We start from the raw sequence: 26465 nt of genomic DNA, 5'->3' as shown, positions 1-26465 counted from the left end.
TTATGGGTCTGTAACTCTTGAGTGTACAAATGGAACCAAATGGAAATTATTTAGAAAAAATGTTTGAATTTATTTTTAGTGTATGAAAAAAAATTATGTATTTTATTTTTTGAAAATATTTTGAAATAAAAAAAATAACAAAAAAGGGGGGGACCCACACAAATAAGATCCGCGACCCACAATTGGGTCCTGACCCACTGTTTGGGAAACAGTGGTGACAACAGTATTGGGGTCCCAGAGATAAAAAACAAAAAAAGGATGGAATGGGGGTCCGTGGCCTGATGCATATCAAACTGGGGGTTGAAAACCCCTGTGTGAGATCACTGATGTCACTGAGATGTCTCTGCCTTCATATAATTGGGAATGGTGGATTTGGAAAGGTCACTACACTCTGTGTGTGACACGGGGTGTGTGTGTGTGTGTGTGTGTGTGTGTGTGTGTGTGTGTGTGTGTGTGTGTGTGTGTGTGTGTGTGTGTGTGTGTGTGTGTGTGTGTGTGTGTGTGTGTGTGTGTGTGTGTGTGTGTGTGTGTCAGAGAGAGACACACACACACACACACACACACACACACACACACAGACAGAGAGAGAAGAATGAAAACACAAACGTAAAGAGATAAAGGCAGAGATGAATGGAGAGGAGAATGGCCCTGTGTCTCCTAAGACTAAAAGTTTTTCAGCCAAAGGAAGGGTATAATATACGTAGTATACTAGCAGTTCAATCTAATTAAGAAGAAATACCGCCCAGCCGGAGGCATTGGCGGCTACCAACGTCATCTCCCTACAATCTGTTTGATTTTGTGCTGCTTCATCAACAGTCAAACACACAAAATCAAAGGTGGAGCCTCAGTCAGCCTTCTAAAAGGCAGCAAAATGCCAATATTACTGTAAAAGTGATAAAGAATAACATCCGTATGCTTTCCCTGAGGCCTCAGACATGGCTGGGAGAAGAGTTCAATGGAGTTTGCTAAGGCACTCTGCCCCCCCCCGCCCCCCCCCGTCACACCAGCGGATCAATGGAGCACTTAGTTATTTATGTGTTCTAATTGGTTGGCAGTGCCTTCTCCGCGCAGACAAACGCAAAGATGCGCTTGATCACGATGACAAAAAAAAAAAAAGAAATGCCGAACAGAGACACCGGAACCAACGCGGAAACATTATCACCGGGCACCAGGCGTCTCCATAAACAAAGCCACAACAAAAGAAGCGTCGCCTTTGCCCCAATAACCCATTAAGACCGGGAAAACGCATACTGTGTCGTTTAAGATTTCTTTTCTTATAACCATTATTTTATACTTTTGGCTATTCAAAAATAGCAGATCTACAAGGTCATGATTTTTAAATCAATAATTTATTTTAAATCATGATTTTTTTGGCAAATTTTTGGCAAAACAGTTTATATTTTTTGTCAAGGACCCCCAAAATTATATGCATTTGCCTGCGGACCCCATCTCAAAATGCTGTTCCAGGGACTCCCCAGAAGCAAAGATTTGAGTTAAAACTGTGTGTACAGTATGTATGTATGTATGTATGTATGTATGTATGTATGTATGTATGTATGTATGTATGTATGTATGTATGTATGTATGTATGTATATGTGTGTGTGTGTGTGTGTGTGTGTGTGTGTGTGTGTGTGTGTGTGTGTGTGTGTGTGTGTGTGTGTGTGTGTGTGTGTGTGTGTGTGTGTGTGTGTATATATATATATATATATATATATATATATATATATATATATATATATATATATATATATATATTCAGATTTGAACACGTTTTCACGATTCCCCCCCCCCCCAACAATGGCAGATCTACAGTACAAGCTCATAGAGCTTGAGCTTGTATATCTGACATTTTTTAACAGCCAAATACATTTAAAGTGACACAGATAAGTTCCCGGATTGAATAGGATAAACCATGACATTCACTCACTCACTTGCGGGGAAAGAAACTGACAACTGGCACATTATCTTTAAAGGGATTCTCTGTTTGTCCATTGCCTGTGCGTGTGACACGCGCAAGCACGCACAACACATACTACACATTCACAGTTCACACGCACACTCCAATTAGTGATTGATTTGCTCCCCCTTTCATTAGAGAAAATGCCCAAAGAAGATTTCTGACATGGAGCTGATTAGTTGAAGGCACATTTTGAGATGAATTTGGGAATATATTTGACCAGAGAGGCAGACAGTGCTGCTTAATAAAGAGCAAAAGGGGGGCTTTAACCAGGAGAGGATGTTGACACTTCCAGAACACTTGGTTCTTTAGCTGAAGGGGGAGAAGCTGAAGGGGTCTTTCATGGTGAAGCGACTACACCCACCAGTGCCACTTCTCAGTGGATATAGTTCTTAGAACACAATGGACCTATAATGGAAGGAACTGAAGAGGACAGAGTGTGAGGAGAGGAAAAGAGAAGACAGGAAAGCATACCAAATGAGAAGGAATCATTACTCAAGACTTTTTTAACTTAACCACTTAAACCCTCTAGAACTTGGTAAACTTGGATCTGAGTTTGGCTCTGTAATTGGACCACTTTCCCCCTCTCTACACAAAGTCTGCCAAACTAAACTTTTTCTCGTAAAAAAAAAAAGCTGATCTACAAACTAACCACGTATTGCATTCGCCACACAAACTTGTAGGTCAGCTATTGTGGCTATCGGCAATTGTAGATGAGCTGAAGTATAAAATAGGGCTTAATTGGTTAATGCACGTTTTGTAATAGTAATCTAAATCTTCTAAGTAACTCGTAACTAAAGTTTTCAAAGTTGTAGTGGAGTATTGAAAAATGGAAATGGTCACTCTGACTCAGACAAACAAAAGATAAACAAACCACACACGGCCATATGGCATACCAGTATGACTCAGACATAAGCATGAATAAATGATGCTGATCAGTCAAGTTATGATTAGCTGCGGGCGGCAGACAGACAGACAGACAGACCCACAAAAGCACAGACCCTCTTCTAGGCGACTCGCCCTATACAGCAGCCACAACAATGCTAGAACGGGCCATGCACAAAGACAAGAGGAAGGTATTGGAAAAGACACTCCCACAGTCCAAACCCTGAGCCCCCCACCTCCCTGAAGCCATAGAATCAGAGGCTTTCCCCTTACGCCCCGTCCAACCCCGCCCCCTCAAGAGTCAAGACCCCGCCCCTTCCAGCCCAGCCTGCTGAACGGGCACTTGTTACAGAGGGCAGACCATGGCCATAATAAACCAATTTTATTTTTTTTTATTTCAAGAACCCCCATAACTCTAAGAGTGTACAACAAATGGAACCAAACTGACCCGTACTCTCAAAGAGTTTACAGACCTGTAACCCCCCCACCACCCAAACACACTTTGAGAACCACAGCTCTAGAATACCGTTTCCCAAACATTGGTTCGTCGACCCATTTGGGGCCACGGACCAGTTTTTTATGGGTCGCTAGTTCATTGCTTTCTTTTACCCCGCAATCACTTTTTTTTTTTTTTTTTTTAAAGGAAACATAAATGCACACACATACAGCTCAGGTCCTTAGATACATTATTTACATTTTCACATAATTTGGTCCGTAGGGGTATTAACAGCATTCAGCGGAGCTGTAAGTTTGCATAGAGTTGCAGTTATTTAGTTACGTACAGCGTTCAACGATAGCAATCATCAGAGTTTCAGAGCAGTTTTTTGTTTTTATACAGTAAGTCTATAGGTCCAGACACAAGTTTTTCTTTGAGATCTCAAGCTGAAAAGGTTTTGGGAACCCCTGCTCTAGAACAAAAAAAAGAGGAGGAAAGGTTATTGCATGGGCTCTCCCCCCAGTCAGTCTCCTCTTCTGAAGCCATGTGGCTATATAACTGCTGGCAGAAACCAATAACAGCGAGGAGGGTCTTTGCCACCTTTTGTCAATGGGAAGCAGACCACAGACCAAACACGACGGGGAAAAGCTTGGAGCATGGGGTCCGCCGTGCAACGCATACGCAGACTAGCCCATTGAGGCCTGAGGTTCCGGTTCTGCAAAATGTCTTCTAAATCCTAACGGTTTTCTGAAAAAAAACGTATGTTTCTATATCAGTGGTGCTCAAACTTTTTCATGTCAAGGACCCCCAAAATTATATTTATTTGGCCGCCGACCGCCATCTCAAAATGTTTTGTTCCAGGGACCCGCAGAAGCAAAGATTTGAGTTAAAAATGTTCGCTTTAAAAAAATATATATTCAAAGATTTGCACACATTTTCACAATTTTTCAAAAATAGCAGATCTACAAGCTCATAGCGCGGCACTCGGTGCCGCGCTATGAGTTTGTAGATCTGCTATTTTTGAATAGCCAAAGTGTAAAATAATGCGTTTTTTGTATCTCAAATCAAAAAATTGATGCGTTCCAGGTCTTAATGGGCTAGACAAACACACGAGAAATGAGAAATGACCTTCGCTGCTGGGGGGCATGAGAGAGAGCGACCACATGGACCACGATGCATTTACCACCGGATTCCTCGAAAAAAGCCACACATACAGGGTCTGTGCGCTTGACTGCATGGCTGCACATGTGAAAAATAGACAAAGCGATTACCACCATATTTACATTTGAGCAGAAATGCAAGCCAGTCTCCGCTGGATAAACACTGAATCTAATTGTGGTTAACCCACTAAGACCGGGGAACGCATCTGTGATATTTTCTTTTTGATTGCTTTGGCTATTCAAAAAATAGCAGATATACAAGCTCATAGCGCGGCACTCAAGATAGTAGATCTGCTATTTATTTATTTTTATCGTGAAAATGTGTGCAAATCTTTGAATATACCTTTTTTTAAAGCAAAAATGTGTAACTCAAATCTTTGCTTCTGGGGGATTCTACAAATGTCTTCTGAATCATAATAGTTTTTTTTTTAAACTTATGTTGCTATATTAGTGGTGCTCAATCTTTTTCATGTCAAGGACCCCCCAAAATTATGTGTATTTGGCTGGCGGACCCCCGTTTTAAAATATGTTGTTCCAGGGACCGCCAGAAGCAAAGATTTGAGTTAAAAATGTTTGCTTTAAAAAATATGTATAGTCAAAGCCAAAGTATAAAATAATGGTTTAAGTGGTTACACACAGACGCGTTCCCGGTTTTAATGGGTTAAGAGAAGGGGTGGGGGTGGGGGGGGGGGGGGCAAGGGGCGGGGTTTAGGGGGTGGCAGTAAAGGAGGTAAAACCGAGAAGACAATAGAAGACACACAAAAAAACACGATAGGAGAAGTATAACAAACGCGCGCATGACATTGCTATCTGACACAAGCTAAGCCTACATGCTACATGCTGTGTCATTTTTAGATTTCTTTGACTATTCAAAAATAGCAGATCTACAAGCTCATAGCGCGGCACCGAGTGCCGCGCTATGAGCTTGTAGATCTGCTATTTTTGAAGAAGAAAAAACGTGAATAGGAGAAGTATAACAAACGTGTGCATGACATTGTTATCTGACATGCTAAGCTAAGCCTACATGCTATACTGTATGCGTATGGTGCGAGGGAGAAAAAAAAAGGGAAACGTGTCTTCTTGCAGGTGCATGAGGGAGAAAAAAAAAGGAAAGAAGCTGCGTCAGGGAGGAAAACCCCCTCAATGAGATGATGAACAGATATATATATACGTCCAGGAGAAAGTACTTTATTGTGCCTATATATGTCCCAACGCCGTTAGCCGAGTCATGGCAGACCAGAGGGAAGATACTCGATACCACATTGATTAACCACAGACTTCCCAGAACACAGATAGATCCATATACATTTTGTACAACTTGGACCAGAAGAAAAGGGGGGGGGGGGGGAGAACCCAAAATAAAAAAAGCAAAAAAAACAATCCCCTATGCAAGAAATCAGTGGTGGAAAGAAACTACTGGAAAGTGCATTTACTTAAGTAGTGCACTTAAGTACAATTTCGAGGTATTTGTACTTGACAAATTTCCAGTACTTTTACTTCTACTCCACTACATCTCGGATCCAAATATTATACTTTTACTCTAAATACACTAAATGTATTTGAAATCTTTAGTTACTAGTGACTTTGTAATTGTGGTTATTATTACAAAACATACAGTAGCCACTTCAGCCCTATATACATTTGAAAATGGCCGATCTACAAGCTCACAATGCGTCGCATCGCGACGCATTGTGAGCTTGTAGATCTGCTATTTTCAAAAGATTTGTATACACTTGAAAACGGGACATTCTACATAATGAGTATGATACTTTCTACTTTTGGTACTTTAAGCACAATTTGATACCAATACTCTTGTACTTTTTACTCAAGTAAATTTTGAATTCCGGATTTTTAACGTGTAACAAAGTATTTCTACATTGCAGTATTGATACTTTTACTTAAGTAAAACAAAATGAGTACTTTTTTCCACCACTGCTAGAAATGCAAGTGTTATTACAAATAAACATGTTTTTTTTTTTGTACAGTCATGACACAGATTGCGTTTCGGGGAACCAGTGCCGCGGCTCTACTGTTACAACAAAAGATGCCACTATTCATCCCCATTGACCTTATTGATACCCGACAAATTGAGCTGAAATGTAATCACACCCCCCCCTGGTTTCGAACAAGAAGACGAGATCAGTGAACTCCTTAAAGGCCACACAGAGCCATCAGCGTCAGCGATGCGGCAGCAGCAGCAAACTGCGTTGTGCCACAAATTCCAAGCCTTGACATCATTGTGGAGCCGGCAGACTCACTGGCACCAACGCCAGCGGTTGGATCTCTCACTTTCGGAGCAGCCGTAGACTTACAAGAAGGCAGGGCAGGTCACTGCGACCTCCTTAACCCGATAAGGCCGAGAGAGAGCGTCTGTGTCGTTTTGTCGAGATTTTTTTAACCCGCTTTAAACCGTTCTTTTTTATATACTTTCGGGCTATTCAAAAATAGCAGATATACAAGCTTGTAGATCTGCTATTTTTTGAAAATGTTGTGCAAATCTTTGAATATATATATATTTTTAAAGCGAACATTTGTAACTCAAATCTCTGCTTCTGGGGGGTCCCTGGAATTACATATTTTGAGATGGGGGTCCGCGGCCAAATACATATCATTTTGGGGGTCCTTGACATGAAAAAGAGCTTGTAGATCTGCTATTTTTAGAAAAACCCTGACAATTTTGTACAAATCTTTTAATATATTTATTCTTTTAAAGCAAACATTTTCAAGTCAAATCTTCGCGTCTGGGGGTCCCTGGAAAAATACATTTTTGAGATGGGGGATCAGCAGCCAAAAACATACCATTTTGGGGGGTCCTTGACGTAAAAAAGATTGATATAGAAATGTAACGTTTTTCAGAAAACCGTTTTAGAAGACATTTTCTAGATTTGGGTCCTGCAGCAGGTCTTAATGGGTTAATGTATTAATCTGTTTGGCCAGTCTAAACTAGCCATATTACTGTCTATCTTCCGAGGCTAATACATGAAAACAATGACCAGCTGGCCCGCAGTATTGATTTATCAGATGATCACCAGTTGTGGTGAAGGGTCCAAGTCGGCGTATACACAGAACGCCATCAACAGGGACTGTGTGCGTGTGTGTGTGTGTGTGTGTGTGTGTGTGTGTGTGTGTGTGTGTGTGTGTGTGTGTGTGTGTGTGTGTGTGTGTGTGTGTGTGTGTGTGTGTGCGACTGTGTGTGTGCGTGGGTGTGTGTACATGTGTACATTTGTGTGAGTCATCGAATCATTGAGGCCTAATGGTGTTAACAACGGAGCACAGGGGCTGTTTCTAGGAACCCGGGATCAAGAAGTTGTACTTCCAGGAAAAAAAGGGCAGTGGAGACGGGCCGGAGGGTCAGCTCATTACTGGAGGAGGGTGTGATGGTGATGGCGGGGGCCACGGGGGGCCAGGTCATAGGGGAACCCTGAAACTAGAGCCCCAAAACGATATATCTGTCTGGGTCTGGCCAATACACAGGCCATTATCTGACTTCGGACCAACAGATTGGTATCGGCAATTATACGAAGTGTCCTGGTTTCTAAACCACTTGAAACCAGGCGTTCCTATTTTGGGCATGTCATTACAGGAGAAATATACGAGCTCACGATGCACGTGACACGTTGTGAGCTTGTAGATCGGCTATTTAAATAAGGCGCAAAATATACATAAAACATTGGTAATCAGTGGTCCAGGACATTGACCTATTAAAAAATAGTGAAAATAGTCGATCTACAAGCTCACAACTTCTTCTTCTCATCTTTTGGGTCTCGAGCTAAATAGTTGGGGAACACCTGGTCTAGGATAGGAACACCTGGTCTAAAATAGAACACCTGGTCTAAAATAGAACACCTGGTCTAAAATAGAACACCTGGTCTAAAATAGAACACCTGGTCTAGGATAGAACACCTGGTATAGGAGAGGAACACCTGGTCTAAAATAGAACACCTGGTCTAAAATAGAACACCTGGTCTAAAATACAACACCTGGTCTAAAATACAACACCTGGTCTAAAATAGAACACCTGGTCTAAAATAGAACACCTGGTCTAGGATAGAACACCGGGTATAGGAGAGGAACACCTGGTCTAGGATAGGAACACCTGGTCTAGGATAGGAACACCTGGTCACGGTCTAGGATAGGAACACCTGGTCTAGGATAGGAACACCTGGTCTAGGATAGGAACACCTGGTCACGGTCTAGGATAGGAACACCTGGTCTAGGATAGAACACCTGGTATAGGATAGGAACACCTGGTCTAGGATAGGAACACCTGGTCTAGGATAGGAACACCTGGTCACGGTCTAGGATAGGAACACCTGGTATAGGATAGGAACACCTGGTCTAGGATAGGAACACCTGGTCTAGGATAGAACACCTGGTCTAGGATAGGAACACCTGGTCTAGGATAGGAACACCTGGTCTAGGATAGGAACACCTGGTATAGGATAGAACACCTGGTCTAGGATAGGAACACCTGGTATAGGATAGAACACCTGGTCTAGGATAGAACACCTGGTCTAGGATAGGAACACCTGGTATAGGATAGAACACCTGGTCTAGGATAGACACACCTGGTCTAGGATAGGAACACCTGGTATAGGATAGGAACACCTGGTATAGGATAGAACACCTGGTCTAGGATAGGACACCTGGTATAGGATAGGAACACCTGGTATAGGATAGAACACCTGGTCTAGGATAGGACACCTGGTATAGGATAGGAACACCTGGTATAGGATAGAACACCTGGTATAGGATAGGAACACCTGGTCTAGGATAGGAACACCTGGTCTAGGATAGGAACACCTGGTCACGGTCTAGGATAGGAACACCTGGTCTAGGATAGGAACACCTGGCATAGGATAGAACACCTGGTCTAGGATAGGAACACCTGGTATAGGATAGGAACACCTGGTCACGGTCTAGGATAGGAACACCTGGTCTAGGATAGAACACCTGGTATAGGATAGGAACACCTGGTCTAGGATAGGAACACCTGGTCTAGGATAGGAACACCTGGTATAGGATAGGAACACCTGGTATAGGATAGGAACACCTGGTCTAGGATAGGAACACCTGGTATAGGATAGGAACACCTGGTCTAGGATAGGAACACCTGGTATAGGATAGGAACACCTGGTATAGGATAGAACACCTGGTCTAGGATAGGAACACCTGGTCTAGGATAGGAACACCTGGTCACGGTCTAGGATAGGAACACCTGGTCTAGGATAGGAACACCTGGTATAGGATAGAACACCTGGTCTAGGATAGACACACCTGGTCTAGGGGAGGAACACCTGGTCTAGGATAGGAATACCTGGTCTAAGTATATTTGTAATGCGTTGTGAGCTTGTGGATCTGTTATTTTGACTACTTCTTTAAAGTATTTCATACTTTATTTGATTTCTTATTTTTGTTTTGTTTTTAAATTATGAAAAAAAAAATTGGGGGGGATTTTTTTGTGTGAAATAATTATTAAAAAACACAATGTAGGAAACGAAAAATAAAGGAATGTTTAGTCGCGACCCATCAAAATGGGTCCACAACCCAAGAATGGGTCCCTACCAAGCCCCCAGAACCACGGTAGAACAGTGATGGTGGTCAAATCTGGGATTGCAATACTTAAAACGCCACTGCGCATGCGTCTACCGTTTGAAAACCTAGTGCGCCTGCTCGGTGCCCAAGTCTTCCGCATTTGGGCACCAAATTGTGGTGCTCAGCACTTTGGTCAACCTGGCTGTTTTTAAACTTGCTTTATAAATACAATTGACTTGACTCAAATCAAGAAAAATGCGGAAGTCGAGCGTTCTTCCGGGTGCTTCAAACGCTGGTGAGCTGGTGAGCAACTTTTGAAATCAATAGTCGGGGTAGTCCGTCCACTATATCAGGGGTCTTCAACGTTTTCAGGCCAGGGACCCCCTAGCTGAGAGAGAGATGAAGCAGAGAACCTCTCTAATGTATATAACTTTTTTTTTTTTAAATGAGGTCTGCTCTTTTTTTCCTCTACACCTACATACCTCTTTGCCAAAAATATCAGATCTACAAGCTCACAACGCCTCGCAGCGCGAGGCGTTGTGAGCTTGTAGATCTGATATGTTTGGCTAAAGTTCTCCTCATAAAAGGGATGCAAGGGTTCAAGTGGTTAATGTAAAAAAAAAATCCTATCACACAAAGATTTGGCGGACCCCTGTATTAACTCTGAGGACCCCCTAGGGGTCCCGGACCCCCTGTTGAAGACCCCTGCTCTGGATACATTATAACTCTATGGTCCCGACACGAACAGTGGTTGGAAACAGTGGTTTCCCAAACACTGCCTTATAAACTTTCTTATAAACTTCTTAGCCCCCCCCTCGCCTCACCTCTTCCCACCCAACTTCCGAAGCTCTGTTTAACAAGTTTAGAAGGGCTGCATGAGTCAAAGCTACGTATGTCTGAGGCTCACCTCATGCAGGAAACAGCTCTTATGAATGAATGAGCAGGGGTGAAGGCTAGAAAAAGAGGGGGGACGGACGAATTGGGGGTGAAGGGAGGTATGGTCAGTGGTGGAAAGAAACTACGTCCATTTACTCAAGTAATGTGTTTAAGTAAAATGTTGTGGCATGTGGTACTTAACTTAGGTGAGTATGTTCACTACTCCACTATGTCAGAGGCAAATATCGTACTTTTACTTTAACATTAGTTATAGATACTTTGTAGATTTTGAGTATTATTACAAAACATTAATTAACCACTTCAGCCCTATATACACTTTGGCTATTTGAAAATAGCCGATCTACAAGCTCACAATGCAACGCAACGCTTTGCATCGCGACGTATATATGCGTCCTACGTGACGTGTACTGTATAATATGCATTTTTCATGCATACAGTACATTTGACAAATTGTGAAATGGGGACATTATGCATAATGTGCACTTTGACGTGAATGAAACGCACGCATGTGTGCGTCTGTGCGCGTCCGTGTGAACTGTGAAACCGAATGGAACCGAGTGCAGCCGACAAAAATGGAACGAGCCGCCATTGTTTTCTGCTGCGCTGTTTTTGCTTTTTACTTTCGGTTTTAAAACGCTCTCAAACTTATTTTTTGAGGCACGGAATTTGCTTTTAAGATATCGTTTGGATATAATGTAGTTGTTTAACTTCATATATGTGGTCAAGTTATCATTTGACAGAGCCTATTTAAAAATGAAAATTCAGAGAACCGGCAGGGGCGGGCAGTGACACGCATTGTATCCGAATAAAGCAACCTATTTTCGGCATGGCCCGTTCAGAAGTCCCCCCTGCGTCACCCCCTGGTGGTCGGGGAAAAACTGCTGATGAGGAGGGGATCTCTGAACTTGCCTACAATCCCTTTAAGTATATTTTGACGCCAATACTTTTGTACTTTTACGCAAGCAAATTTTGAACACCAGACAGCATTTCTACATTAGGTTATTGATACTTTTACAAAAAGGAGTGTGAGTGGCTTCTTCCACCATTGCTTTATGAATGAGCAGGGCGAAGGCTAGGGGAGAAAAAAAACCTAATAGTGGGTGAAGGGAGGTACGTATATATGGTGTGGTTGGTGCGCAGGGGTATGGTGTGAGCGTGACAGGGGGGGGGCCCACTCGGCAAGATATAGAGCATTCTGAGTCATTAGTCTCACAGCCAATTTGTTCAAAAGGTCCGCCATAACTCAATCACAGCAGCACAGGACACGGGGCCGCTGGCAACCTCCACCGTGCGTTGGATTATTTATTTATCCACTGAGGTATTTGTCTCTGGCAATAAAACAGAGGAGGTGTGTGCGCGTGTGCGTGCGGCGTGTGTGTGTGTGTGTGTGTGCGTCAGCGTCAGTGGTACTCAAACACTTCCATGTCAAGGACCCCCAAAAATTGATATGTATTTGGCCTTGGACGCTCCATTTTAAAAGCTTTTTTTTTTCCACGGACAAGAGAAGATCTGTCAACATTTTTGTCAATATTTTTGTCTCAGTTTTTCAAAAATATGCTGAAAAATAAAATACTGTTTAAAAGCTTCTTTTTTTCCCACGGACAAGAGAAGATCTGTCAACATTTTTGTCAAGATTCTTGTCTCGGTTTTTAGAAAACTGCTGAAAAATAAAAAAAACAGTTTAAACCACTCCTAAATTTTGTTGGATCCCCATCGAGGACCCCCTGGGGGTCCTCGCCGGACCCCACTTTGAGAACCAGCGTTCCAAACAGGCAGAGGAGTCACAGCCTGCCTGGCTTGGCGGTCCCACAGGGGGCTCGGTGCGTGGTGGGGTCAGGAATTCCTATCAATGGATCCCACTCAGCTCTTGAGGGATACCACCATTTAGTTTTCAGATCGGGGGCTGATAAAAACCCTACGCATTCATGTCCGTGTCACACGAAACAGCCTCAAAGACATGGCTTTTCTCCCCGCCCCCCTCCCCTCCCCAAATCCCCAAACTGGCCCTGGAACCACTGGAGAAACGGGAGGGAGAGAGAGAGAGAGAGAGAGAGGGAGGGAGAGAGGGAGGCAGCACTATCCTCCTGTTTGACAGAGCCACACACCGAGCCAAAGAGAGGTCCATGTCAGTGCTACAATGAAAACAGCATCACGCTATAGATGCTTGGGGATGTATGCTCCCTTTCTTTTTTTCTCCCCCTTTTCTTTCCTTTAACTCTGCTACTCATCCCCCCCATCCCGTCCCCCCCTTCCCTTCCCTTCCACTGGGCCCATTTCTCAAGGAGGCAGACAGGGTAATTTCACATAGTAACATAATCCCCCCTTTGGCTCAATAATGACCAGATTGACATGAAAGGGACATGACATGGCCTGTCAAACAGCCAGGCAGCCAGAAAGAGAGCATTGAAAGACGCAGGTAGTTTAGCTGAGACAGGGGCTCATATATATATACTATATATGGGCCCTGTTGCGGACGCACGCACGCACATGCACACACGCACGCATGCACACACACACATATGAATGCACTGCAGTGGTGTAAAAAAGTACTACATTTTTTTACTTAAGTAAATGTATCAATACTGCAATGTGACAAGTGAAAGTCCGGAATTCAAAATGTACTTGAGTAAAAGTACAAAAGTATTGGCATCAAAATGTACTTGAAGTACCAAAAGTTAAAAGTAGCTCATTATGCAGAATGTCCCGTTTCAAGTTATCAAATGTACGTCAATCTTTTGAAAATAGCAGATCTACAAGCTCACAATGCGTTGCGATGCGACGCATTGTGAGCTTGCAGATCTGCTATTTATGCTGAAATGTATATAGGGCTGAAGTGGTTACTGTATGTTTTGTGAAAATAATCAAAATCTACAAAGTAACTTGTAACTTAAAGTTGTCAAATAATTGTAGTGGAGTAAAAGTACAATGTTCGCCTCTGAGATGTAGTGGAGTAGAATTAAAAAGTACTGCAAATTGGAAATACTCCATTAAAGTAAAAAAATACCTCAAAATTGTACTTCAGTACAGAACTTGAGTAAATGTACTTAGTTACTTTTTACACCACTCAATGTATATGCACTGATGCATCCTCAGCAATCGGGCTTCCATTTTGATTGCATGGGGGGACTGAGGTCAGAAGTGTGTGTCTGTGTGTGTGTGTGTGTGTGTGTGTGCGTGTGTGTGTGCGTGTGTGTGTGCGTGTGTGTGTGTGTGTGTGTGCGTGCGTGCGCACGCAGCATACAACTCAATTTGACAGAGGAAGTCAGGGTACTGTGTCTGTCATTCTACATAGAATTATAGTCTTCCAGGTTAGCAGTGACAGTTGCAGCCGAGAGAAGATGAGAGAGAGAGAGAAGAGGAGGAGGAGGAGAAGAGAGGAGGAGGTTTAGGTGGAGGTGGAAGGTGGAGGGAAAAGCGGCGGACTCCCTGCCCTCCCCGGGGGGTCGATGACATCAATGAGAAGCTAATAACCCCCGCCGCGAGCTACCTCAGAGGGGGCTGAGTGGCTGCCAGAGCAATCCACTACAGTCTATAGCTGTTCTTTCCCCTGCTGTTCATAGCCTTACGTCCCCAGAAGACCAGGGGGATGGGGGGGGGGGGGTGGATGGGGGCAAGGGGGGGGGCGAAAGAGGAAGGGAGGGAGGGGAGAAAGAAGAAGGGGAAAAAAAGAGGACATTTTGCTCTTCCTCACGTTTATCTATTGATGGGAGCCCGCTAGGGTCTGTCTGCTATTGATTGTGCCTTATTTTCTTCAGGGGCTGTGGTGCTTGCTATGGGCGGCACGTATACAGGGGGGCTTTGTTTGTGTGTGCGTGTGCGTGTGTGTGTGTGTGTGTGTGTGTGTGTGCACGTGTGCGCACGTGCCGTGCATGTGTTTGTTGTCGTTTTAGCTCCTGGTATTGTTGCTGCCCCACTGTAATTTCAGAAGCCGAGGTAATTAGATGCTTGATTGGGGGGGGGGGGGGGGCATGAGCCAGTCTGTTCCCCGTGTTGGGTGTGGCGGGGGTAGTAGGGGGTTGTAACGCACGTGCGTGCGTGCGAGCGCGCGTGTGTGTGTGTGTGTGTGTGCACATCTGTGTCAGTTTGTTCAGACGGATGCATCATCAGCATCATCATGTTTTCATAAAGGTCAATAACATAGGGCAATAGAGCAACATAGGTGAGTCACACACACACACGCGCACGCACGCACACACACACACACACACACACAAACACACACACACACACACACAGCGGGCAAGGGTCCATTTGGACCGCTGGTGAACAAATATGTTACATCAGGCTATATCGTTGCTGTCGGGCAGAAACCTCTTATCTCCATATTTTAACTTGTTGAGTTTTTTTTTGTGGTAAATGAACGCCCTAATTAATCACACTACAGCGTCACACAAAGGCATCAAAAGTAGCAGATCTACAAGCTCGAAACGCGGCGCGAAGCAACGCGTTTCGAGCTTGTAGATCTGCTGCTTTTGATGCCTTTGAATTTGAGTCCTGAAAAGTATACAGTTTCGGACATACATACAGTATGAGGTTTCCACCCGAACAGAGACGATAATGCTTGATGACTCCCAACGGCGTCAAAGATATGATTCCATCTACCTTTCTTTCAGATGACAAGGAGAATGTGCTATGAGCCCAAACGTCAGTCATTCAAAGCCCTCCTCCTCTTAAATCACCTTATGCAAGAGCTGTGCTGCAAGCCTATCTGACCATCCTCCACTATCCAGTGTCCAAACACTCTCCTCTCAGGGGATGCGTAATACATAAGCACCTGACCGCACAGTTATACGGCGTTAAAAGTAACCCACCAGTGTTATCGTTTTTACCACTTAACCGCTTGCATTCTTTGTACGACGAAAAGTGAAAAAAAATAGCTGATCTACATGCTCACAACCAGTGAGTTCTGACCTTGTGGATGTGCGATATTGGCCTTTTTTTGTTGTTGTTTCGAACATTTATATTAAATTGTTTGGAAAATGTCTGGAAAGAATCTGGAACATTTTTTTTTGCCTATAATGACATTCCCAACACATGGTTGTCAGGTTGAAAGTGGTTGATTGATCCTTTGACGTCATCCATAGAAAAAATAAAAAATGAACTGCACATGCATACTATTTAAGAACGTACATACCTAGAAACATGCATAAAACTAAAATGTGTGCACACTAATGAACATGCACAGTACACTTGTCTTACACGCGCGCACGCACACACACACACACACACACACACACACACACACACACACACACACACGCACGCACAGACCTACACCACATAATTTATCCCCACAAGAGGAGAAAGCCATGACGTCATCTATTTATAGCCTCTCTATCACACTGCCTGTGGTCAATGTTAACCAACATATGCCACCTAGAGGCCTTATGCTGCATCTGCACCATCAAATACACTTGTTAATATCCGCACCAAAAAAAAAAAAAACCTGACTATGCATGTCTATAAACTAAGTGTCACTGACACTATCCAAGAGAGGGGGCGTGGAGAAAAAAAAAGGACAATGAACTATAAACCTATTCTTTCTATTTTTTAATTTCCTGTGTGGTTATGATAACTTGCATTTGAAGTTTTAATTGAGGCGTCAACAGCTGGCAAACCTATTTTCATGGCTTACTGTAATTTTGCTCAGTAAGATGGCTGTCTTTCATCAATGGACACCCATATATATATATATATATATATATATATATATATATATATATATATATATATATATATATACATATACATATATATATATATATATATATATATATATATATATATATATATATATATATATATATATATATATGCACGCACAAGAGAGACACAGAGTCTAATAATGCTGTGCAATTGAAAGTGCTTTCAGACAATTAGCTACATTAATTATCAATTATCTGGCTAAATGGCTTGAATCCCCTTACAGCCTACATCTTAAAATGTTAATTGAAGACATTTCATTAAGACTTGCTGTGGTGGGAGAATTGCTTTCCCTCATCCTTTTACATGGGGCTACAGTGGCATATGCATGTATCTTAAACAATGCCTACACATCACCAGGGATGAGCCGACGTTAGCTTGGCCTTGGCGGTTTCGCTGTGGCAGCGTAAGCTGACCTGTGATTGAGGCACAGTGGCAACGTCAACTCAGCTGTGTGGTTTATGGGTGGTTTAACAGTTATTAAAATGAATGCATCTATTTCGGCCAAGTCAATATAGGCCAAAATTTTATTATTAAAAAAAGGTTTTATACTTGGTTAAAGGTAGGGTAAGTGATATTTTTTGGTTAAAACAAAAAGTATTTTGTTAAAAGGTTAAAATACTATATTATGATAGTAATCATTGCTATAGAGTGTTTGTTCAGTAACAGGAGTCTCCCTGTCTCTCCAGCTCTTTAATAAACAAATAATACATTTTTTCGGTAGGTGTCAAAATCTCAGCCAATCAGGAGAAAGTACCCATTTTTAAGCTTAATTTGTATAGTGTTTCAGTTCCAATTATGTCTGCACATTTCTTAGTGTCATCACTTCCAATTTCACTTGTTTAATCTGTATCCTGATTGAGTTCTCTGTCCTGGTTGGATAAAATTGGAAACGAAACTGAAACTGAAACGGAAATGCATTTTCTGTTTAATAAAGAGGTGGAGAGACAAGGAGACTCCTGTTACTGAACAAACACTCTATAGCAATGAGTACTATCACAATATAGAGCTATTTAACAATTATTTTAACCAACGCAAATCACTTACCCTACCTTTAATTGATTTGTTGATATATTAAATGCTTCTTGATTATTTGATTCATTGAAAAAGCAATCGATAGAACAAGGAAATAATCGATAGTTACAGCCCAAGCGTGGTTCGCTGCACGCTGTATGATATATCTTTCGAATACATGACCGGTGTGCCTTGAGTTTTTACTTGCCAATTGGTGTGCCTTGATCACATAAAAAAACACATTTTTAAGACTCCCCCTCTCTTCTGTCACTTCAGCCTCTCATCTAAATGACACATCTAACGTGTGCCCCCTGTATACGTGCAGCCCATAGCAAGGTTTTCTTGAAAGTATAAGGTATTTAAATATTTATGTTATTTGTGTCACATAAGCCCTGTGCACCTTTTGTTTACGAAGCCTAAACGCCTTTGTAAACAAAGAAACGTATCCGTAATGTTAGAATGTTGACAGAAACACAATGACGTCGTTAATCGCGCAATCAATTGAGCACCGATTAATCGCGAAGTAAAATGTCATAATAGGCTCTATTCACAGCAGCCATATTATCACTTCCTTCACAGGTGTTAGCAATGATACTAATGAAGGCTCTGTTCCATTTAGTGTAGCACAGTGGTTTCCACGACCCCCATACCTCTGAGAGTGTACAAATGGAACCAAATGGACCCATTTGTACACTAATGAACAAATGGAACCATTTGTTCATTAGTTCATTAGTGTGTAACTCTGAGAGTGTACAAATGGAACCAAATGGACCCGTTACACACCTGTAAGGGGCCATTTGGAAGCCCATGAGGGTCCCTGGACCCCAACTGTAGACCCACTGGTGTAACAGAGTGTTTCCAGTGGGCCAACGTGCACACTATCAGCACCCCTGACTCTGTTATGACCAGAATGGAACCGAGCCTTCATTAGTATCATTGGTAACACCTGTGAATGTCTTCATAAATACGGCTGCTGTGAATAGAGACTATGACCGTGTGACCCCAAGACACATCCATTCCTCAGACAGACAGACAGACAGACAGACAGACAGACAGACCTCCAAAGGGCCTCCCCTCTCACCTCTTTGGTGACGTTGTCCTGTACCAGGTTGTAGAGGGGCACCACGCGGCTGACCTCCAGCAGCACAGGGGTGGGCGACGAGGGCTGCTCGCTGCCGCCACCTCCCCTGCCGCCACTAAGACCGCTGCTTCCACGGCTTGCCCCTCCTCCTCCGTCACTTCCCCCGCCCCCGGTCATGATGGCCTGGTGGTGGCACAGGTGGCAGGTGGAGGGGCAGCTGCCCTTCTCCTCGCAGCGGATCTCCACGCCGTTCACCAGGTCCTCGGACAGCAGCTGGCTCTTCAGCAGCGCCGCCAGGTAGCTGATGAAGGGCACCGACTTCAGCTCGCGCCGTCCTCCTCCTCCGCCTCCTACGCCGCCGCCGCCGCCGCCGCCCTGGTCTGTCGCCTCTGCGGGAGGGGGGGGGGGGAGGGGGAGACATTGAAGAGTGTGTGTGGGGGGGGGCGGGGGGGGGGGGGGGGGCGGGGGGCAGAGAAACAAGTTAACCCATTGAGGCCTGAGGTTTTTGATTCTGCAAAAATGTATTCTAAATCCTAACGGTTTTCTGGAAAAACGTTATGTTTCTATATCGGTGGGTTTCAAATGTTTTCATGTCAAGGAAACCCCGAAAATGATATGTATTTGGCCGCGGACCCCCATCTCAAAATATTTTGTTCCAGGGACCCCCCAGAAGTAAAGATTTGAGTTAAAAATTATCGCTTTAGAATATATATATATTCGAAGATTTGCACAAATTTTCACGATTTTTCAAAAATAGCATATGTACAAGCTCGTAGCGCGGCACTCGGTGCCGCGCTACGAGCTTGTAGATCTGCTATTTTTGAATAGCCAAAGTGTAAAATAACGCTTTTTTAGCTCAAATAAAAAAGTGACACAGATGCGTTCCCGGTCTAAATGGGTTAACAACAACAACAAGACAGAGGAGTAATATTTATACAAAAAGAGCCACTTGTTGTAGTATGTCTTCCGCTTCTTTAACCACTTAAACCCCATATGTGTAACCGGAGTCCCTCAGGGCTCAATAATACTAGTGTCTTTTCTGTTTTTCTGTTATTGTGGGGAAAGCTTTCGCTGAAAATAGCCGATCGACAAGTTCACAATGCGACGCAAACCGAAGCTGGGGTTCAAGTGGTTAACCACTTAAAACTCTACATGCTTATTTGACCGTGGACCGCCAATTAAGGGTCTAGATACCCTCTACACCAAATCTCTTTGCCAAAATAGCCAATCCACAAGCCCACAACGCATTGAGAGCTTTTAGATGGATATGTTTCGCCTATTTTCGCCAATTTTGACCAAAATGTCCGCCTATTATTATGACATGCCCAGAATGGGGGCGCTATTGGTTAAAAGATGTTATCCTGAACGCTAGCATAAGACATTGGTTCTCAAAGTGCGGTCCGGGGGACCCACAGGGGTCCTTCGAGGGATTCCAGGGGGTCCCCAGCTTAAGTAACCACTTTATCTATTTATACGTTGGCTAGTCAAAAACAGCAGATATACAAGCTCACAGCGCTGTGAGCTTGTATATCTGCTATTTTGGAAAATCTTTGAAAAATCGCTATTTTTGGGGAGAGATTTTGAATAAGTTAAAACATTTTTAACACAAAATCTTCTCTTCTGGGGGTCCCTGGCACAAAACGTTTTCAGACGGGGGGTTCTGCGACCAAAATTAATACACATCAATCTGGGGGTCCTTGACACGAAAGTGTCGAGAACCACTGGCATATAATAAGACAACACGAAAACCTGTTCCCTCTCTTCCCCTCTTTCATACCTTTTTCTTTTTCCCCTCCGACTTCCCAAAAACAACGGCTTCAATCTAAACACACACACACTGTACACAAAGCGGGGAGCGGCGAGGGAGTTTCACAATAACCTCTCTCTCTCTCTCACTCTCTCTCTGTGCGCTCGTTGCACTGAGCAGAGAGCATCTGGATCTACTTTTGTCAGCAGCCGGGAAAAAGAAGAAGTAAAAACAACAACAACTAATCCCTCACTGTCATCAGCTTGTATAGACGAGCGATGGATGGGGGTCACTGGCTGCTTTCTCCTGTGTGTAAATAACCCCTTCAATACGGGAACAGCGTCTCTGTCATTTATTTTCATTTTTTTTGGGCTAAAAAAATAGCAGATCTACAAGCTCATAGCTTGTAGATCTGCAATTTTTTTGGGAAGAATCGTGAAAATTTGTGCAAATCTTTGAATATATACAGTATATGTTTTAAAGCAAGCATTTATAACTCCGATCTTTGCTTCTGGGGGGTCCCTGGAACAAAATATTTTACAAATGTTTAAAAAAAAAGTTTGCAAATCTTTCTGAATGTACATATTTTTTAAAGCAATTTTCTTTATACTCAAATCTTTGCTTCTGGGGGGGTCCCTGGAACAACATATTTTGAGATGGGGGGGGGGGGGGGTCCACGGCCAAATACATATCATTTTGGGGGTCCTTGACATGAAAAAAAAGCTTGAGAACCACTGATATAGCAACATACGTTTTTTTTCCAAAAAACTGTTTTAAGAAGCTTGCAAAATGTTCGCTTTAAAAAAATAAAGATTTGCACAAAATGTTCACGATTTTACAAAAATAGCAGATATACAAGCTCATAGCGCGCGGCACTCGGTGCCGCGCGCTATGAGCTTGTATATCTGCTATTTTTGAATAGCCCAAATAAATCTTAAAATGACAGAGAAATGCATCCCGGGTTGAATGGGATAAGCACCGTTTGATGTTCCCGTTTAGCGCTGGGGGGGTGGATTTTTTTATTTTTTTTTGCTCATCGTTTCCTCTGTCAGAGGGATAACAATGAAGCAATAACATGGACACAGAGGGGGAAAGAAAAGGAGGAGAAACGAGAGAAAATGCTAATTTATTGCTAAGTGTTTCTGTTATGGGGGGGGGGCTGCAGACCACGTGTTGCACGAAAACAGATGTGTCATCTGTGTCGATGTAGCATTATGTGCCATTTTATGTGCGCCCATGAGAAAGTGTCTATTTGACGTGCGGAGGGTGCGTCAGCGAGAGTACCCTCGGCACTGAAATGAGTTATGAGGCTCTCTCGCCTGTCTGGTGCTTTGACACGAACATGATTTGGGGGCGTCTGGGTGGCACGGCCGGGGCATAGTTCCCTGCCCACCACCACCGCCGCGGAGTCTATGCGGTTCGATTCCTCCACGACGGAGCGTCTGTGGCCGGGCCCAGGCAGGCACTCTCCAACGAACACGATTAAGCGGGTGTTTTGCAGGTGGGAGGACGACCGAATAGTGACTTCCACAGGTTGTTCAGGGCATTGGTTCTCAAAGTAGGGTGCGGGGACCCCCAGGGGTCCTTCGGGGGTACCTGAATTAGTTAATAAGGCGTCACAATCATTTTAACCCCTTTAACCATATTTTATACTTTGGATATTCAAAAATAGCAGATCTACAAGCCGCACTATGAGCTTGTAGGTCTGCTATTTTTCTTTTTAAATCATGACAATTTGTGCAAATCTTTGAATGTATATATTTTTAAAGCGAACATTTGTGACTCAAATCTTTGCTTATGGGGGTCCCTGGAACACGATATTTTGAGATGGGGTTCCGTGGCCAAATACATATCATTTTGGGGGTCCTTGACGTGAAAAAGTTTGAAGAAGCACAGTGGTTCCCTGCCCGTTCAACTGGGAGGAACAGCGTGCATGTTACTCCTCCGCACACATGGCACCCTCCCAGTGAAACGCCTTACTGTTGAAGGTGAAATTAAGTGGCCGGCGATTTCACGAGTATCTGAGGTTGACACGTGGTTGTCTACACTATTGGTTTTCAACCTGCGGGTCGGGAGCCCCACGTGATTTTGGGAGTGAGGGGGGGGGGGGGGGGGGGGGGGGGGGGGTCACAACGCGTCGCGTTGTGAGTTTGTAGATCGGCTATTTTCAGATAGCCTAGGTAGTGGTTAATATGTGTTTTATTATGTAATCATTTATATCTGCAAAGTAACCAGTAACTAAAGTTTTCAAATAATTGTACAATACAATATTTGCCTCTGAGATGTAGTGGAGTAGAAGTAAAAGTATAGACTCCAGTAAAGTAAATGTACCTCAAAATTGTACTTAGGTACAGTACTTGAGTAAATGTACTTGGTGACTTTACACCACTGCATATAAGGCCAGATGAGGTCACACACACGACAGTGACGACACGTCACGACACGTCACGGCCTGCAGGCTATTTAAGAGACACGAATGAACCATAGAGCTCTGTGTATCGTTGTGAACGGGAAGTGAGCCATTTCTAACCTTAACTACCGAGATCTATAGCCGAGACCTAATACTCCCAGAGGCAATATAACACAATATATCCTGAATATATCCTGAATATAGCCTGAATATAGCCTGAATATAGCCTGAATATAGCCTGAATATAGCCTGAATATAGCCTGAATATAGCCTGAATACATCCTGAATACATCCTGAATACAGCCTGAATACATCCTGAATACATCCTGAATACATCCTGAATACATCCTGAATACATCCTGAATACATCCTGAATACATCCCGAATACATCCCGAATACATCCCGAATACATCCCGAATACATCCCGAATACATCCCGAATACATCCCGAATACATCCCGAATACATCCCGAATACATCCCGAATACATCCCGAATATATCCTGAATATATCCTGAATACATCCTGAATATATCCTGAATATATCCGCATATCGCCTGCCTGCCGACACAGGACAGGCCAGCCGACAGACCAGACCAGACAGGAGAGGAGACCAGACCAGACAGGCCGGAATGCAAAGGTTTAAACAGATACTTAGTGTTAGTCTTACGTTAGTGTTGCTGTTGTTGTTAGTGGTGTTGCTGGTGTTTGCAGGCCACACCCCCCCCCCTGCACCACCACCCTCTGGTGCCCCCCCTCCACCCGCTGCACGACCAGACAACACAACACGATGTCCCGCAGCCTCTCCGCTCTTGATTGGCGCCCTGAATGTGAATGTCAGCACCAAAGTGAGTCTAGAGCAAACTCTGAAGGAGAACCCTAACGTTGAGGCCGGTGGTCGCTACGGACCAAAAGAGTGTGTGTCCTCCCAGAAGGTGGCCGTGATCATTCCCTTCAGACACAGAGAAGAGCACCTCGCATTTTGGCTCCACTACCTTCACCCCATACTGCAACGACAGCAGCTGGACTATACGGTGTATGTCGTCCAACAGCACGGCGAAGAGACGTTTAATAGGGCTAAGCTGTTGAACATTGGTTTCGCTGAGGCCCTGAAGGATCGTGACTACAGTTGCTTTGTGTTCAGCGACGTGGACCTGATTCCAATGAACGACCGGAACTTATACGGCTGCTTCAGCCAGCCCAGACACCTGGCTGCCGCCCTTGAGAAGTTCAACTTCCGGTTACCATATCGCTCTTTCTTTGGAGGCGTAACATCGATGAGTAAAGAGCAGTTTTTGAAGATCAATGGTTTCCCAAATAACTATTGGGGATGGGGCGGCGAGGATGATGACGCTTATAATAGGGTTATGCTTGTTGGTATGTCCGTGTCACGTCCCAATGGAGAGGTGGCCAAGATGAAGAACATCCCTCATGCGAGAGACAAAGGCTACCCAAAAAACAGAGAGAGATTTGACCAAGTCGCTCACACCGAATGGACCTGGACGACAGACGGGATCAACTCTCTGTCCTACAAGGTGGTGAGGACAACGAGAGGACCGCTGTACACCAACGTCACCGTGGATATCGGCAAGGGGCCGGTCATACAATGACACCAAGGGACAGGGGCGCCGATTTGTGTCCGCGCTAATGGGTACTCATTCCAACTAACTTCTCTCTGGTGGATTCATGGTGTAGTCCCTTTAATTAATCCGCCACTGCAGCGGTTTTACCTTATTTCGAGTCTTTTTGAAGATCCACCATACTTTTTTTTTCAACCCGGATGTAAACAAACAATGTCTCCGTGGGGAGACGAGTCTCTCCTCTTTCCACCGGAACAAAAACATTGTATCCGCGTTGTTATCGGCAGCTGAATATGGCTCGTTTTCACAAAAAAACTTGGTCTGAGAGAAGAAATCCGTAGCCTGGCATATCACTGCGTAGATATTAGTCTCGAATGTCTGTGTGGAACCTGTATTTCCGAGGGGCAAATGAAAAAGAATGCCTCTGGTGATAAACCGGACCCATATTTATCTGTGTATGTATATGTGTGTACTGTATGTACAGTATTTAGCCGCCGACCCCAATCTCAAAATGTTTTGTTCACAATATTTTGAGTTAAAATATATTATATATATCCAAAGATTTGCACAAATGTTCACGTTTTTTTAAAATAGCAAATCTACAAGCTTGTATATGTGCTGTTTTTGAATAGGTTTTTATTTGACAGGACACAGGACAGTAGGCTGACAGAAAATGGGGAGTGAGATGGGGGGGTGCCGGGATCGGGTGTCGAACCCGCAACACGCTGGCAAGCTGAATTACCAGAGTATGCGGTATGCGCCTGGACCGCTAGGCCAGTGGGCACCCCGCAGTACCAGTTCTCAAACTTTTTTTGTGCCAAGGACCCCCAGATTGATATGTATTTGGCCACGGACCTCCCATCGGAAAATATTTTGTGCCAGGTACCCCCGTAAGAGAAGATTTGTGTTTAAAAATTCAAAATGATTCAACATTTTTCCAAAATGTGCAAAAAAAAGCAGATGTGCGAAGTGACGCACTGTGAGCTTGTACATTTTTTTGAGAACCACCCAGTCTGATTCAACTGCCAATCTCTCAGTAAAATCATGCAAAAAAGATGTTAGGGAATAGAGGAACATTCCACTTTGGGCTGTAGGGGTGCTTAGTGTCTGATTTAACATATACTTTCTTGGTTTCTCCCAATAAATCATGATGTATATCCTATTTTTGGCAATCTATTAGTACATTTTTTTTCATAATTCGACTAAGAGATTGGCACTCGACTCAGACACCCCTCGACTGATTAGTCGACTATTCGAATAATCGAGGTCAGGCCTAATACCTAACTGTGTTTGAATAAATCTACTATATTGAATGTCGACGGACTCGGGCTACATCATTTTCCCACCTGGTGAAGATAATCAGCAGATAATCACCCACACTAGGTTGAAAGGTGTCTGAGTACTCAAAGTAGTAACAGTTTTCTGAAAGACGTACGTTTCTATATCAGTGGTTCTCAAACTTTTTCATGTCAAGGACCCTCAAAATGATATGTATTTGGCCGTGGACCCCCATCTCAAAATATTTTGTTCAGGGACCCCCAGAAGCAAAGATTTGAGTTAAAAATGTTCGCTTTAAAAATATATACATTCAAAGATTTGCACACATTTTCACACATTTTCAAAAATAGCAGATCTACAAGCTCGTAGCGCGGCACTCGGTGCCGCGCTACAAGCTTGTAGATCTGCTATTTTTGAATAGCCCAAAGGGTAAAATAATGCTTTTTAGCTCAAATCTAAAAATGACACAGTTCCAGGTCTTAATGGGTTAAAAAGTCAAAAACTAACAGTAACGGTAAAAAGAGGGATTAGGTAGGGAATGCGAGTCTGAAAAGGTGGGTTTTTCTTTTGAGTGTGGTTTTAAACGAGGCGACTTAAGTTATACATGTTATTTTGTTCATTAAACCTTCATTATCACAGTTTAAAAGATGGATGTGAGACGTGATGGGGCTGTGCTGTCAAGGTAACGTCTAATGCATGGTCATTACGGCTCTCACAGATTCCTGGAGCTCAAATGAGGAAAACACCATCAGGACCCCGAGGTGGGAACCACTGGATAAACA

At 43.5% G+C, this 26465-nt stretch overlaps 2 protein-coding genes across 2 annotated transcripts in view; one reads left to right on the top strand and one right to left on the bottom strand.

Annotated features, from left to right (window-relative positions):
- The window catches only part of astn2 (astrotactin 2), a gene marked incomplete at both ends in the record, with an annotated part of 637213 nt that overhangs the window by 103070 nt on the left and 507678 nt on the right, over positions 1-26465 (bottom strand). Inside the window, one exon of the mRNA XM_084047140.1 lies at positions 18670-19058. Coding sequence (XP_083903266.1) covers positions 18670-19058 — 389 coding nt within the window. The remainder of the gene's footprint in view (positions 1-18669; positions 19059-26465) is intronic.
- On the top strand, positions 23458-24435 carry LOC311037255 (beta-1,4-galactosyltransferase 1-like; the record flags this gene model as incomplete). Its single annotated transcript, XM_084046378.1, has 1 exon — positions 23458-24435. The coding sequence occupies one exon, from the start codon at positions 23458-23460 to the stop codon at positions 24433-24435; it is 978 nt and encodes a 325-aa protein (XP_083902504.1).

This window comes from Gymnoscopelus microlampas (genome assembly GCF_963454915.1).
Source record: "Gymnoscopelus microlampas genome assembly, chromosome: 21".
NCBI classification, from domain to species: domain Eukaryota; kingdom Metazoa; phylum Chordata; class Actinopteri; order Myctophiformes; family Myctophidae; genus Gymnoscopelus; species Gymnoscopelus microlampas.
This window is presented reverse-complemented; position numbering and strand designations above follow the sequence as displayed.